At 34.8% G+C, this 15,997-nt stretch overlaps 1 protein-coding gene across 10 annotated transcripts in view; it reads right to left on the reverse strand.

Moving 5' to 3' along the window:
• Positions 1–15,997, reverse strand: part of THOC2 (THO complex subunit 2) — a 108,577-nt gene that overhangs the window by 15,103 nt on the left and 77,477 nt on the right. For 4 of the 10 annotated variants that reach the window (XM_074200206.1, XM_074200203.1, XM_074200202.1 and 1 more), the window contains exons 21-33: positions 13,264–13,443; positions 12,292–12,456; positions 11,653–11,928; positions 9,739–9,880; positions 8,970–9,127; positions 7,752–7,880; positions 6,686–6,817; positions 6,409–6,593; positions 5,694–5,878; positions 5,315–5,417; positions 3,935–4,368; positions 3,667–3,725; positions 2,115–2,150 (exon numbers count right to left, since the gene is read on the reverse strand). In XM_074200206.1, coding sequence (XP_074056307.1) covers positions 2,115–2,150; positions 3,667–3,725; positions 3,935–4,368; positions 5,315–5,417; positions 5,694–5,878; positions 6,409–6,593; positions 6,686–6,817; positions 7,752–7,880; positions 8,970–9,127; positions 9,739–9,880; positions 11,653–11,928; positions 12,292–12,456; positions 13,264–13,443 — 2,184 coding nt within the window. Of the gene's footprint in view, positions 1–2,114; positions 2,268–2,853; positions 3,726–3,934; positions 4,369–5,314; positions 5,418–5,693; positions 5,879–6,408; positions 6,594–6,685; positions 6,818–7,751; positions 7,881–8,969; positions 9,128–9,738; positions 9,881–11,652; positions 11,929–12,291; positions 12,457–13,263; positions 13,444–15,997 lie in introns of those variants that run through there. The other 6 variants (XM_074200205.1, XM_074200201.1, XM_074200204.1 and 3 more) reach the window with 3 other exon arrangements.

Raw genomic sequence — 15,997 nt, forward strand, 5'->3', positions numbered from 1 at the left:
AATTTAAATAATTAAGTTAAATATGTTAAAATATATTAAAGCTTAATTTTACATGAAAGGGGATATTTTCATACCAATCTTGATATATACAATGTATAATATTATACATTGGTAATTATTATATTGTAGAATTGTGTGTGTGTATGTGTATTTAGCATTAAGCATTAGAGCTTAGTAATTGATTCTAATCATTAACACTACTCTATGACACTTAAATATCTGTGTCTCCGTTTCTTCATCTGCCAAATGAATAGTACTTGTCCTACTCACCCCCACAGAAATACTGTGAGGATGAATATGTGAAATTTCTTAGAAAAAAATAAAAAAAGGTACATAAATTGTGATATATTATTATCACTCTTTTACCAAAAAAAAACCATTTAATTATTTAACTACATTACTTTAAGCAAAGTTTTCTCTCAAAGTCACCAGTTTCATCTTTTAAACCTTTCTGGGAAAATACTTGATATAACATATTGCTGTATACAATCTACAACAAGATACAAACCTCCACTTATTTAATCTGACAAATAACTTTGAAAATATACACAATACTAGTGACATAATGACAAAATGCATTTTTCTCCATTTACATATCATTTGTTTTCTTAAGATGCATTAAATTCTTTCAAATAAATTCTTTCAAATAATCTCCCAAGAAAAAGAAACTTCTCTAGAATACCATTATCACATACTTAGAATATCATTTTATGACATATCAATAAGAATTAAAACCCTTCAAAATCAAGGTGATTTATCTGCCCAGTATCAACACAGCCATTTATTTTATTTTACAGCTACAAATCCAAAAGCAGCTGGTGTTAGGTCAAATATGGACAATTGGCTCTCTTTCAAAAGAGGAGTATAAACTCTATCCTAAGGATCCACTAGTAAGAGAAAGCACCCTTCTTAGGTAAAACTCCACTTTTATATGTAAAAAAAGCTTACCAAACTATAGTACTAAAACATAACATGGAATAAGACAGGCAAGGATCAAATATTTTAATTACTTTTTATTACAGAATATTAAGCACAAGAGTGATACCAAGGTTAATAGCAACTTTTAAATATACCTGGGTTGAGTAATTTCTGGAAAAAATGTTTTAAATAATTAAATCCCTTGGCCTTCCCATATTGTTATTAGAAAAATAAGAGACTAGCAACCTTTTGTTTACAAAAAAGAGAAGATTAGGTGTTTTCAGGAAAGTGTTTGGTTTGAATGTCTGTTTTAAGACACAGTTAGAGCACTGCCAGTCTGGAGCATGCCAATTCAAAAATATCTATCTCCAAAAGCAAGTAAAAGGGGCAGCTAGGTGGTACAGTGGATAAATCACCAGCCCTGGAGTCAGGAGGACCTAAGTTCAAATCCAGCCTCAGACACTTAATAATTACCTAGCTGTGTGACCTTGGGCAAGTCTCTTAACCCCATTGCCTTGCAAAAATCAAAAAAGAAAAAGGCAATTAAAAATGAAGACATATTGAATGGTATGCTTGCAAAATATTAACAGCTTAATGGCAACCTTATATGAAAACTTACCATAGTATTATAGTTATGGTAAATAAATTATTTTATTAAATAATTTAAATAACTAAGTTAAATGAATATAAGTTAAAATATATTAAAGTTTAATTTTACATGAAAGGGGATATTTTCATACCAATCTTGATATATACAATGTATAAGATTATACATTGACAATTATTATAATTATAATATATATTATCATACATTGATAATTCCAGTATTCAATTACCTCTGTCTTAGTTCTCTCTCACTTGTAAAATGGGGATAGCTCCAGCACCTATTTCATAGGGCTGTTGTGAGAAACAAACAATATAAATCTGGCAGATAGCAGACTTCCTTTCCATATCAATGATACAGGTGGGGAACAGGGTGTCCATTAAACACAGAAATGAACTCTTTAGTTTACTCAGTCATCTAGACCAGAAAGTTAGGTGGATTTTTAACAAGATTTAGGAGAAAAAAGATGAGCAAGAACTACAACAAGATGAGACAGTATGGGCAGTCTACATACACATCAGTGGAGATAGTATCCAATTGATTAAATCATTCATTGATAAGAATAAAATAAGCCGATTTAAAAGACTCAAACCTTTGTTGATGACTCCTTGAGCTCGCTGAGGTTGTCCTGTAGAAAATGAATGGAGATGACAGGTGAGCTGGTATAGTTCTCAGAATCCCGAGAAACTTGGAAGTATGGTTGTAACCTTGAAACAAACCAGCTACTCCTTTTCTGGGAATAAATCTAGTGATGTTATCACGTGAATATCAATATAAAAACAAAAAAAAAACAAAAACAAAAACAAGAAAAACAAAAACAAAAAACAAAAAGAAAAACAAAAAAAACAAAACAAAAAAACAAAAAAAAAAAACAGAAAAAACTATGTGAGATATCAAAAGATAAAATTTTTCATGCCCAATTTGACAAGTGAAAATTCCTCCCACTTTCTCCCAATAAATTAATAATATATGCCAATCTCTTTTTTTCTACCCCCACTTAAAATATAAGCACATTTAGAGGCTTAAAGGTGTGGGGAAAATATTACATCCATTTTTTTTCCACTAAAAGTTTAAAACAATGGAAGTTACTGTGGAAGAACTCTTATTCCACATTCTTTTTAAATCCATTTAAAAGTTAACAATATTTACTATTCATAATTTATTTCATCCTATCAAGAATACTTAGCAGTTTATACTTGGGGGATATTAAAAAATAATCACACTTTTTCCAAAGTTCATAGAAAGAGTGAACCTTATGCCTCCCACAGAAAAAAAAAATAGTAATCACGGTATTCCACCACAGTGTTCTTGATGAAGAATTAGAAACTTACAGTTTTAAAGGTTCAACGTACTGCAAATTCAAAGATTCCATGAACTTAGATGATTTAGAATTAAAATTAAACATGGAGCAAGGAATGGCTACCCTGAGTCTTCAAGAAGGCTACACCCACGATTTTGTGCTGCAGTTGAATGCCTGAGGTTTCTCTTTGCTGGGTGGTAGGACTGGATGCCACATCTGCTTTTATCGTAACGCTGGGTTCAACATGTTGGGAACCCAATGGGTATTAACAAACCTCCAAGGGAAGACACAACAGAAGCTGCATGCTCACTGAATATATACAACTACAGGAGAACTGATCACCAAGGAGACTTTAAAATGGAACTCTTTGCAAGATTCCTTCTTAGAAAGGCACACATCGGTATGATGCTCATCAAGAAGCCTGATGAATTCAGAGGTATCTTGTATATCCCGTATCATCCAGGAAGTCTTCAGTACTATATATTCTTCAATATGAATGCAGAAAAAAATAGGCTCCATTCTGTTGCCAAGACTCATTTGCTTGTAGCTACCATTGCACTCCAAAAAAAAGGACTGCTTAAAACAATAAGGCACTTCTGGGTAAAATTTCTCTTGCACTTTGCAAACACTATTTACAAATTTAGTGCTAGGTCCTTGAAGTTTTAGTAAGAAAAATATGAAACAGAAAAAAAGTCCACCAATACAGACAAGGAATGCATTTTGTAATGCAATACAAAACCTCCAGTGGCTCCAGTGAAGGCACAAGACTTGAAGGAAGTCGGGACACTGGTTTTCCAAACAGGTGAGCCTAATATGGACGCTGCCTTCCTCAGGCTATACTAACCTTTACTGTTGAGGAATGTGATGGAGAAGAGTGGGTATCAAGTTTGCGGCGTTTTTGTTCTATTAGAAAGAAACAATCAAAAAAAAAAATCACGGTTAAGAAAGTTTTCCAATTCAATTTCTTTTTCCAATTACATTTTAGAAATGAATTTCTTCTAGATATTTACTATTTACCTCCTTATTAAAGCATGTATTATATCACTGGGCATAGTTTACAAAAGAAATCTAGTAAAATGAAAGGATGCAAATATTAACAAAATTGAACGTACCCCTTTCAGACTCTGAAGATTCTGATCGGGGAACAGGTGACTTCAAGGACCCAGCAACTGGTGTCTTTTCTCCTCCTTTAATATTTTCCTTGGATTTCGTTTCCTTCGCTACATCTTTCTCTCTGGATGGTTCCTTGTCTCTTTCCTTTTCTACAGTTGACTTTGATTCAGTGTTGCTAACAACTGTCTTGAATTTTTCATCTTTAGAAGATTTTTCATCCTTCTTGAATTTTTCCTTCTCCTTGTCAGACTTAGGTGTTTTTTCCTTGACATCTTTTGCTTTATCATCTTTGTTTGCCCGCTCTTCCTTTGGTTTTTCTTTACCATCTTTACCAAGTGCCTTGGCCTCTGGAGTGGCAGCTGGAGTCTTTTCTTTTTTATCTCTGTCTTTTTCTTTCGCACTTTTATCTTTGTCATTTTCTTTAATAACTTTGCTTCAGAGAGTAAAACAAAAGAGTAAAAGATTAATTCTGACAAATAAAAAAAGAAATATTTATATGTAGTCTTACAATTCAAACAATATGAAAAACTTTAGATTGCACATTCTCACTGTCCCACTTCTCTCCCTCTAATTTCTTTTTGTTATTTTTACTCATTTTTTGCAAGGCAATGGAGTTAAGTATCTTGCCCAAGGTCACACAGCTAGGTAATTAATTATTAAGTGTCTGAGGCCAAATTTGAACTCAGGTCCTCCTAAGTCCAGGGTTGGTGCTCCATCCACTGTGCCACCTAGTTGCCCCCCCCCATTTAATTTCTAATTCATGTAAAGTACAAGATTTGAAGGAGATTTTGGTGACTTCTAGGTCATGCTGTCTCATCTATCTACAACAATCTAAATAAATGAATGAATGAACAAATAAAGTCTAACCGATCAACTTTGTTTCCACCAAAGTGAATCTGATAAATATAGACCTAAAACAAAGACCATGTAATCTGACCTCCTAATTTTACAGAGGATGATACTGAGGCCCAGAGATGTTAAACCAATGATTTATCTAAGATTGTACAAGTAAGTAAGCATTAGAGAGATTTGAAATCAGGTGACAACAAAGTCAAGACTCAAGGAATTCATAAATGACAAGTTTATAACAGGTTATTAACTGGAAATTATGCTTGCTGTATACACATAATTTTAAAAGGAGGTTTCTTTGATGGTAACAACCACATTTCTCCACAAACCATTAAGAAAAGAAATATTTGCATGAATGAACCAAAGATATAACTGACTCAGTGGGATAATCACTATGCCCAAGCAAAAGCTATATACTATATTCCAAAGAAAAATATATAAATTTTTTATGATTATACCTTTTTCAATAATGCCATATTGACTCCACAAATTCAAGAATTAATATTAAAGAGCAAAATTAGGGCTACTACCTATTAGAAGCATTGTTTCCATTATTTGTAGTCGTTTTAGGTGTTGTATTGGCAGCTTTATTAGCAACTTTCACAGCACCCTGAGACTTCTCCTTTGCTTTATCTGAAATAAAAAAAAAAATTATTATATTAAAAAAGTCCCTTATGTTTCCAGGAGGCAGCATTAAACACAATTTTCCAGTAAAATGACTAGAGAATAATAGTTATGAAGCAGCATCAGCCTAACGATTTCTCATGATGTTTAGACACTCTCCACTACAAAGCTGTCACAAAACACCATCACAAATCCACCAGGATTTATATCATTATATTAGTTTGATGAACCAAATTTTTACCCTAATTTGGGGTTAACTTAAAATTTTCTACAGAAATGGCATACCAGTCTCCTCAGTAGTGCTTTCTTCCAATTTAGCTGCATTTATTGTGACTGATGTAGAAAGGCCAACACCACCGGGCCCATTTTGTACAGTGGCAGCAACAGCATTCCTTGGGGGAGGATCTTTGTGGTGGAATTCATTTTCAGGTATCATGTATGGTTTTCTACTTTTCAACTGCCCAGAATAGCTGAAATTCGCACAAAGTGTTAAATACACAAACAAAATCAAGGTACAAAAATATGGGTCTCATTCTGTAAAATAACTACAATTCACCTTTCAGAATATACAGGTTTTTTCCCTCTCTCCCCAACCTCAACCCTGAAACTGCTGAAAGTCTTTGGAGAGAAAAGTAGGTCTCTCTATACTCTTCCACTGAAATAAAAAACATCTCAAAACATAAACAATGGAAATCTAATTTTTTTTCTTTCACTATTAGATTAAAACACTGCTAATTCATATTGTGATATAAAAGGCTAGCTCCTTCCCTCAGCCCCCAAAACCAAGATATCTTATGACTTTGAAACTGTCACACCATCCAGTATAAACCAAAAGCTGATAACTGGAAGTGACAACTCTCACCAGCCTGTGGGGACATGATCTCATAATCTCCAGAAGTAAGTCAGAAGTTAAAACTTGACCACTGTAAAACATTTCAAAGTCTTCAACATCCTTCTGTTATCTAATCTCATAAATCACTTTATAGTAAGATTGTGTTACCCCATAGCCAATGCATATAGGTCAGGTCTCTTCTCTTTCTCTTCTTGACAGATTTTATGTACTCTTCGTTCCAAAGCCTGGCCCAAGTTCAAAACTTTAGGATACCAAGGAAGTATTTTGGTCAGCACGATGAGAATATTCCTGATATGAGTATATTCACCCGTTTCAAGGCAATGCACTGATGCCTACAATAGATTTTAAGAGCTATGATGATGACAACTTAAATCAATACTAAAAAAAAATTAAGTCTGAAAAAAAATCACAAATTTGTTTTTACCTTTGTTAGCTTATAATGCCACTTGTGTACAACATGTCGAAAATTCTCATAGTCTAACTGATCAGCTTTGTTTCCACCATCAAATCCAGTTGCCCGTAAAATGGTAAGGAAGCCTGGATAGTTACCACATTCCTAAGGAAAAAGTCAATATAAAATAAAATCAACAAACATTTACTAAGCATAAAGTACGTTAAAAGTCTAGTGACAATAAATATTAGGTACTTACAATGCTAGGTACTAGAGATACAAAGACAAAAACCCTCAAGGAACTAGTAAGGAGAAACAGCATGTACATTTATAAAATGGATGAGATCATTTTAAGGCAAAGGCATAGGAAAAATTGGAGTGGAATGCACAGGGAAGCCTAAATTAGGATGATGGCCATATGAATAAAGAGAAAAGGATTAGTGATCAGTATTATGGAGATGGAAACGACAAAATCTGATGACTAGATGGATACATGGATTCAATGAGGAAAAAAAAGGATGGCATTTATAAAGTTGTGAATGTGAATGACTTGCAAATGACTAAGAAGATGGTGAGACCCTTCAAAATAATAGTGAAGTTTGGGAAGTGAGGTGGGGGAGGAAGAAAAGAAAGTAGTTCTGTTTTAGGACATGGTGAGCCTCTTGAGCTGCCTTAAGGACAGCCAGCTAAAACTATGGACAGGAACAAAACTCCTTTTCCAAGGAATTACAAAAAAATGACACTTGATTATTTGACCAAATCCCTAAAGGGTAATAAGTACATATTTAAATACTAGATGTTTTTCACATAAAGGGCTCACTGGTTTTATTCAATGATTGAATTACTGGTAAGGACTGCATCTAAATGATCTCTGAGCACCCCCACAATACAAAAACCTAATAGGTGTTTCAATACTTGATGACTTACCATTGACTTCAGATAATAATCAAAATGCTTCTAAACAACTCAAGCTTGAATGAAACCTTAAGCTACAATGAAACCTTAAACTGAACTTTATTTAGTAACAATCTTAAACTATTCATATTACAAGACGAGTTGATATTTAACTATTCATCTTACAAGTAAATAAAATTCATACCTTTTCATATATTGCTCTATCACTATGCCACCTAGTCACAGTTTCTAACATGCAGCAGAGAAATCTTCCATAGCGACTACCTTCATTTTCAGTACAGCTTGCTACTGTGTAAATTATATCTGAGAAAACCTATAAACAAATAATTAAAATATGAAATATAAAACCCATAATCACTTGTCTCAAAAGCCTTTATTCAATGTAATTTTTCTTCTAACATCTTTTGAAATAAAAAATCACCACCATGTAGTATAATAAACTGAAGTAGTCATTTGTTTAACCTAAAACATTCTTGCAGTTACAGTCTCACACCTCCACTCAAATTCTAAGGCTCACTATGGCATGAGATGACCCTGGGCTTCTGAAGGCATACCTGCTTAGCACAAGCTCTTCAGTCTTCCAGAGCTCAAAAAAGCTTCAAATATAGACCTAGACTAGTGTGTGTTCTACAAACTATCTCAGCTAGCCCTGGGGCTCATCACCATGATGGGAGGGAATGATTAATTTTCCAGCGCTATCAATTCCCAAAGACAATCTGATAAATAACAAAAGGAATTTTCCTATTCTGCATCAATGCAAAGTTACTGATCCCAGTGTAATTGGAGATGCCTAAAAAGTACTGAATGACACATTCTTCCTCAACAGACATATAGAAAAGGGAGGGGAGAAATTAAGCCTTTATATAGTGTTTACTATATGCCAGGCACTGGGCTAAGCAATAGCCTCACACACACCTTTTTTTTTTTTTCCCCAAAACAAGTATCTCAATTGAGATATGGTCAATCTCTATTAAGAGAGCAATTCTTTAAAGAAGTTCCCCTAAGAGCAAGGGGAAGGAAGAGTCAGAAAGGAGTCAGAATTAGTTATCCAACATTAATATAGAGCAGTAATTTGACTATCAAGGGGCATACATTTAAAAAAAGAGGAATCCATCAACATCAACAGTTTGAAGGAAATTTTTTTATTGATCCTTCCACTAAAACTCTCCTCTATTTATATGAAGGCATTTTTGCATTTAGAGGGAAGAAAAGATACAATCTATACTACTCATGAGACTAAATGTAGATAGACCCAATTGCTAACCTTAAGAAGTTCCTTAAGTTATTATAGGAAAATTTTTTTAAAAGCTTTTAAGAAATACTATTTACAAATTCATGGGAAGAAACCCACAATTGTAATACAAATTACCCAATTTAAGTAATTTAAGCAATACATACTTACTCGATCATAACACAAAAGTGTGGAAAAATTAAGTGTTTTCTGCTGATGGACCAATTCTACAAAACGAGCACAGTAAACAGCATCAATTGCTGAAAAAATGCAGCGAGGAAATATACACAGTTGTAGAAATTTTGTGATGGTCTCATTTTTTGTAGATTCTAAAAAGAAGGACAAGATAAATTAAGGGATGAATTCTGCCTTCTCAATTGAATATTACAAATTTCAAAACTATGAAAAAAAGTTTACTATATAAAATACTAGGAAATCCAGCATTTGGTATCAAAAAAATTATACAATGAATAAAATTCATATCTATGTTCTGGTACATTTTTTCCCCACTTATAGTTTTTTTCCCCAAAATAGAAGCAAAAACCTCCACAGAAAGAAATGTGGAAAGTAAATTGTCATTAATGAGTAGTTTTCTTTACACACAGTTCCGTGAATCATTAGTTCCCACAGAAAACAATTAAGAATGATTTTACAGGGTAGCTAGGTGGCACAGTGGATAGAGCACCGACCTGTAGTCAGAAGGACCTGGGTTCAAATCCAACTTCAGACCCTTAATAATTACCTAGTTATGTGACCATGGTCAAGTCACTTAACCCCATTGTCTTACCAAAAAAAAATTTAAAATCAAGAGCCACAGAAGAATAAACTAAACTACCTAATAAATTTTAATATAAAAACATGACATATATTTTCTAAAATCAGAAAGGGTTTCTTCTAAGTGTTTAACAGGGGAGGAAATGAACTAGTCCCATGAACTTACTTGCTAAAAGCCAGTTATCTTTTTCCAGTTTTAGTCTCTGCAAAACTCTCTGGACATGTTCAATCTGTTTCTTCTCTTCTTCAAGAAGCTTGTCCTGAAGGGCAGTACAGCGTTCCTTCTCCTTTTTCTTTTTATTTGGAGGCTAATAGGCAATAAATAAATTTGATATTCTTTCTACTTATATACAATTTATCTCCCCCTTTCTTAATTTTCTCAAAATATTCAGATCACTAAATTAGTGATTTTTTTTTGCAGAATCTTCAATCACCACTAAAATGAAAATAACTTCAAAATCTCTCATTCTCTAAATATGATCTCCTATAGTTTGCAATTTGATACCCTAGAGGATGTGCTGCTACTTTCACATTAAATTCAACATCCAAAACTGAACTTGTTTTTTGCCCTGAAATAGATTCCCCTTCCTATGTCTCTTATTAATACTACCATTGTTCCAGTTTTAACAGTGTAAAATCTCCCTCACTCTTTATTCTAAACAGTCATCACCTCTTCCTTTCAAATGTCACCCTTTTGTCCTGCACCCTAGTCTAGTTTCTCATTTCTTTATGCCACTGTTTCTGTGGCAGCATTCTAGATACCCAACTACTGTCCCCAATACTTACTAATTCCCCTCCTCAACAAAAACCAACTTTAACCCCAACTGTACCCTGATGCCAGACAATATTATCTAAAAAACCTTATTTTCTTATCATTCCTTTTCAGAATTTCAATAATCACTACTCCACTATCTACCATATAATCAAGTCTAAAACGTCTCTACTGAGTTTTCAAGATGCTACCTGTCCCAATTTAACTATACAACTTTATTTTATATTATGTGTGTGTGTCTGTCTCCATCCTCTACTACAGTCAAGATGTCCTCATGTTCCTTTCTTTTTTTCCCCCAAATTTTCAAACTCATTCTCACCTCTACTGATGTAGTTGGCCTATTCTTTCTATCAACTAGAAAACCCTATTTGATTTTTGCCACCTATTCAAATACTATCCATGTTTAAAAACCCAAGACATCTATTAAAAGTGTAGGTATAAGGGTGGTTAGGTGGCGTAGAGGATAAAGCACCGGCCTTGGAGTCAGGAGTACCTGGGTTCAAATCCAGTCTCTGACACTTAAGAATTACCTAGCTGTGTGGCCTTGGGCAAGCCACTTAACCCCATTTGCCTTGCAAAAAAAAAAAAACCTAAAAAAAAGTGTAGGTAGATGACTATTCCAGCCCATACCACTTATATCAAACTTCTGATTTCCAACTGTGTATTATACAGTGTTTCACAAGTCTTTCAAAAGTGCTGTTTTATTCTATTAAGGCTTAAAATATCATTAAGATTTTGGGTGTATTCACCCTGTAGATGGGTGAATAACAATTAAGCACTTAAAGGTCCTCTCATTTTTAATTCACTACTCTTCTCTAAGTACAATATAATTTCCTTGAGGGGCAGAAGTATTGTTATATACAACTCTGCATCCCTTAAAACAGAGGTGGGGAACATCAGACCCTCAAAATCATTTGGTCTGGTGCTGCCATGGCAACTGTAGGCAGGATCCACAATTCAATAAATCTAGGAGCTTTTTTAGCATTAGGATTTTTAAGTTGGTAATTTTATATGGCCTGCAAATGATGCTATAAATATCCAAATCACCCTTGACAGGAAAAAGGTTTTCACCACCCCTGCCTTAAAAATTATCTAACCCAATGCTAGGAAAAAAAAAGATTAACAGTCCCATATAAACCATGAAATATAAAAATGATACATTCAACTAGAAGTTTAGAATCACCATGAAAACAAGATTATGCCATTAAAGAAGATGATTTTTCTTGACCAAAGTTACTAAGCTTTAACAGTATTTATAACTTAATGCTATAAAGGTATTCTCGTTGAGCTAACAGAATAAAAACATACCATTTCCTGATTGTCATCAACTGCTTTCATCTGGATTTTCAGTTTATTGACTTCTCTTTCATAACTGTTACGTGGAACTGCAAGGTCATACATTGTCAATGACCAAAATGTGGCATAGAACTGGGGGCTGATGTCATCCCACACTTTTGGCAAATGCAAAGAGACCACTGCCTCATGGACTGGAGCCATCACTAATTCACAGGATGTGATGTACTTATGAACTTTATGTTGCTGTTTACTTCCCTTCTCAGCTTTTTTAAGCTCATCATATTTTGACTGGGGATGAAAAACAAAAAACAAATGTTTACTGCACAGATGATTTCTTTCCAGGCATATGGATTTATTTACAGGTTCTAAGATCATTGACTCTATGAATTTCAAAACCAAGATTCTACGTAACTTTGGCTAAGTATATCTTGATTTCAAAATTGTAATAGCTCTGGTCTACAGTGAAATATTAATTCATTTAAATTCTGGAGAACATATTCACCCAAGATTTTCCTTCAAGGTAGCTCAAAGTCCTACATATTAACAAAAATACAAGCAAAACTTCCAAAACTCAACAATACTGATAAACTTTTGCTATCCAACACACATAATATTCAGAAAAAATAAGAATTTTTTTTAACATTTACTTACTGAGATGTGGTGTGCATACATAGGCCTAGACAGGAAAAATGCTGCATCATGAGGTGTATGAAACTCATTACAAAGCACATCAATTGAAGGCACTCTCTTTATATAATCCTCTGTGCTTAGATTAGATGCTAAAAAGCCACCAAACTGAACCAGGGTATCATGACACTAAATTCAAAAAACAAAGATAAAAATAAATCACGTAAGTGCAAGAAAAGAGTCCTTCAAAGATTTCCTTTTAAGAAAACTTATAAAATGAGCTTCAAAATTAACTACTTGATTGAATGAAAAGTTAAATTTAAAATCATTAAATGTAAGAGCTTAGAAGGGTCCTTACAGATCATCTATTCAAATACTCTCACTTCACAGATAAAAATCTGCCATGCAAGAGAGATCAACATCTTATCCAAAGTCACAAGGAGTTCCAGTTTTGCCATAAACTAGTCTGCCTTCTGAGATAGTGACAAAGTCACGTTTTGTATCAGAAAGTAACTTACCTGGATCACAACACAAATATCTTGTATTTCAGGAAAAATTTCTTTATCTGCATAGTCTCCTAACTTCCTACATTGTACATTGTGCTTTCCAAATATACACTTCTTTGGTTTTCAAATTAAAATCTAGATTTTTAGTAAGAAGAACAGTTACCACAACTGTATCTGTGACTGGGATTCAAAATAAGGACCAAAATGAAACATACATGAGGTGTGAAATTTTTATTTAGGTGAAAACATTCAGATACTGTAAGTTTAGTACTGTAACAGGGCTAAATCAACTCTACTACAAAAATTCTACCCCTCACTCAACCTGTTTTAGCATCAAATCGTTAAATGATACCACAGAGTGACATGCATTACACAGCTATATTTGAAAATAAATGAGCATAATAGAATTTAAGTATTCATATGTAAAATCTTCTAGTTTTTGTGCTGCATATTAAGCATTTATTAAAACATACAAACCACATTTACTTACCTGGTCATATAATTTTCCCACAAGTTTTAAGTGTTTTTCTCCTCCTTCCTGAAAGATTACGCCATTTCTCTGCTGAGCCATAAGCAAGCATAGAGGAAGGGCAAGATCGTGGTCCAATAATGCATCCTTCAACCTCTGAGAGGATTTTTTAGTGTTTCTGATCTGTCCAAAATAGCCACCCTGCACCACCCCCCCCAAGAAAAAAATGATTATATTTCAATATATATTCACACATGAAAGTGCTCCAGACAGCAAGATGAAGACAATCCAGTGAGTAAAGTTCTTCTACCAAAGCAGATCAGCAATTGTTCTTCAATTGTAACCTTAGGAAGTTGGAGGTAGCAAGAAGTTCAGTGACTTATACAGGGTTAACAAACTCAACATGTGTCAGAAAGAACTTGAAGCTAAAGCTTCTGACTCGAAGGCCAGCTCTATTTATTATACCAGGTTCAAATATATTAACCAGCTACTTTGAAAAAGATAGAACAAATAATCATGTGCCTTGAATAAAACTGTAAATTCACAATTTCAACATCGCTTGATTCTCTTCCTCTTAGAGTATGTTCGCTAAATATAGAATGCTGTCAACTACAGTTACTCAATTAAAATGTTGACAGTTTACCACTTTTATATTGCTGTCTTTTCCTTCCTCTTTACTCTCTGTAATCCTTGCAAATGGCATAATACAAACAGTGCTTTTCAATGACTATTAGAAGAAACAAACTGGATCAAAATTGACATCTACATAACAAACAAAACTGAAGGTAAAAGAAATTTGTTACTAATTAGAAAATCAATAAAAAGGGAATCATAAAATAGGGGAAATAAAAAAAAATTAGCAGTCAGTTTTATCATACAGCCAAAACCACCACAAATATAATTTCATAAAAAATGGGCCATTTTGTCTCACTGCATTCATGGTGAATAATGTAAGGAATGGAAATAACTATAGCTTATGTACGAAAATCTCAGAAAGAGCAATTGGAATACAGAGGAACTGTATGAAAAGTTTGACAAGATTCTCCAAACCAAGGCCAATAAATATACTTTGATACTCAAAGACCTTGGGAAATTAAATTGGGAGGACAGATTGAGTCAAAACTTTCATACTTGATGTTCACTCAAAGACCCTAACTTCCTTTAGTCCCTTTTTAAGTTATTCAACTCCTAATCCTCTATATCCCATCTCAGCTAGAAACCGGACTATTCACATACATACTTGACTGGCATGTGAAACAAAGGTTTTCACATCCATGTTTAAGAATGCTAAAATTCCATGTAATTTCTCTTTATTCCTTCTCCTAAAAATATTCTTCATCCTAAAAATGACCTCCAGGGGGAAGGAGACAAGATGGCGACATGAAGGATCAAGTCTTAGGAGCTCTCTGATAAAAACTCATAAACTAAGGACTCTAACTAAACTTTCGAGAGACAGAACCCACAAAGGGACCCAGTGAGGCAGTTCTCCTACTCAAGGTAACCTGGAAAAGAGCAGAAAGGCTATGCTCCCCGGGGCTGGAGGGGTGGCCCGCCAGAGCCAAAGAACTTCAGCCTCCCGGAGGCAGCCCCAGGGCACTGGGAGCCTGGCTCACAGCGGGGGAGTCTCATGAGCTGCACCCCAGGGAGCACCGGCACAAAGTGGGGGAACACCTGGGGACCTCTGCCAGAGCTACCACGTGGAGCCCAGCCCTTAGGGCACACAGCCAGCAGCCTGGTCTTTAGGCAGCCCTGATCCAGAAAACAGAAGCAGGCAGAGTGGAGCCAGTAAGCAGGAGCCCCAAGGGCATGAGCTCATTGAACCTAGGGAGGGGAGTGAAGAGAGAAAGACTGCAGAGCTCTGCCCTCTGCCCCTGGAACAGGACTCTGGAGCTCTGACCACATTCAGATCCTGATCGCAGTCTAGGCCCCCCCACAGAACAGCAGGGCCCCCCCCCACACCTCAGCCCCATAGCAGAGGGGGGCGCTTATGGTCATTCACAGACCAGGAGGGAGGACAGAGCCCCACACACTGAGACCCTTGTGGGAGTGTCCCAAAAGTGCAGGAAGCACCCTAAAAAACAGGCTTAGGCTGGGAAAATGAACAAACAAAGCAACAAGAGGAAGACCATTGAGAAATATTTTGCAAATGAGCCCAAGAAAGATCAAAATACTCAGTCTGAAGATGAGGAAGCACAAGCTCCTGCATCTAAAGACTCCAAGAAAAACAGAAATTGGGCTCAGGCTATGATAGAGCTCAAAAAAGACTTTGAAAATCAAATGAGGGAGTTAGAAGAAAAACTGGGAAAAGAAAGGAGAGAGATGCAGGAAAAACATGAAAATGAAGTCAGCAGCTTAGTCAAGGAAATCCAAAAAAATGTTGAAGAAAATAGCATGCTAAAAACCAGCTTAGGTCAAATGGATAAAACAGTTCAAAAAGTTATTGAGGAGAAGAATGCTTTAAAAAGCAAAATTGGCCAGATGGAAAAAGAGATAAGAAAACTCTCTGAGGAGAACAAATCCTTCAGACAAAGAATAGAATTCAGGGAGATTGATGAATTTACTAGAAATCAGGAATCAATACTTCAAAACAAAAAAAATGAAAAATTAGAAGAAAACGTGAAATATCTCATTGAAAAAACAACTGATATGGAAAACAGACTTAGGAAAGATAATTTGAAAATTATTGGAATACCTGAAAGTCATGATCAGGAAGAGCCTTGACATCATTTTCAAAGAATTACTACAGGAAAATTGC

Source organism: Macrotis lagotis, chromosome X (assembly GCF_037893015.1).
Source record: "Macrotis lagotis isolate mMagLag1 chromosome X, bilby.v1.9.chrom.fasta, whole genome shotgun sequence".
NCBI classification, from domain to species: Eukaryota; Metazoa; Chordata; class Mammalia; order Peramelemorphia; family Peramelidae; genus Macrotis; species Macrotis lagotis.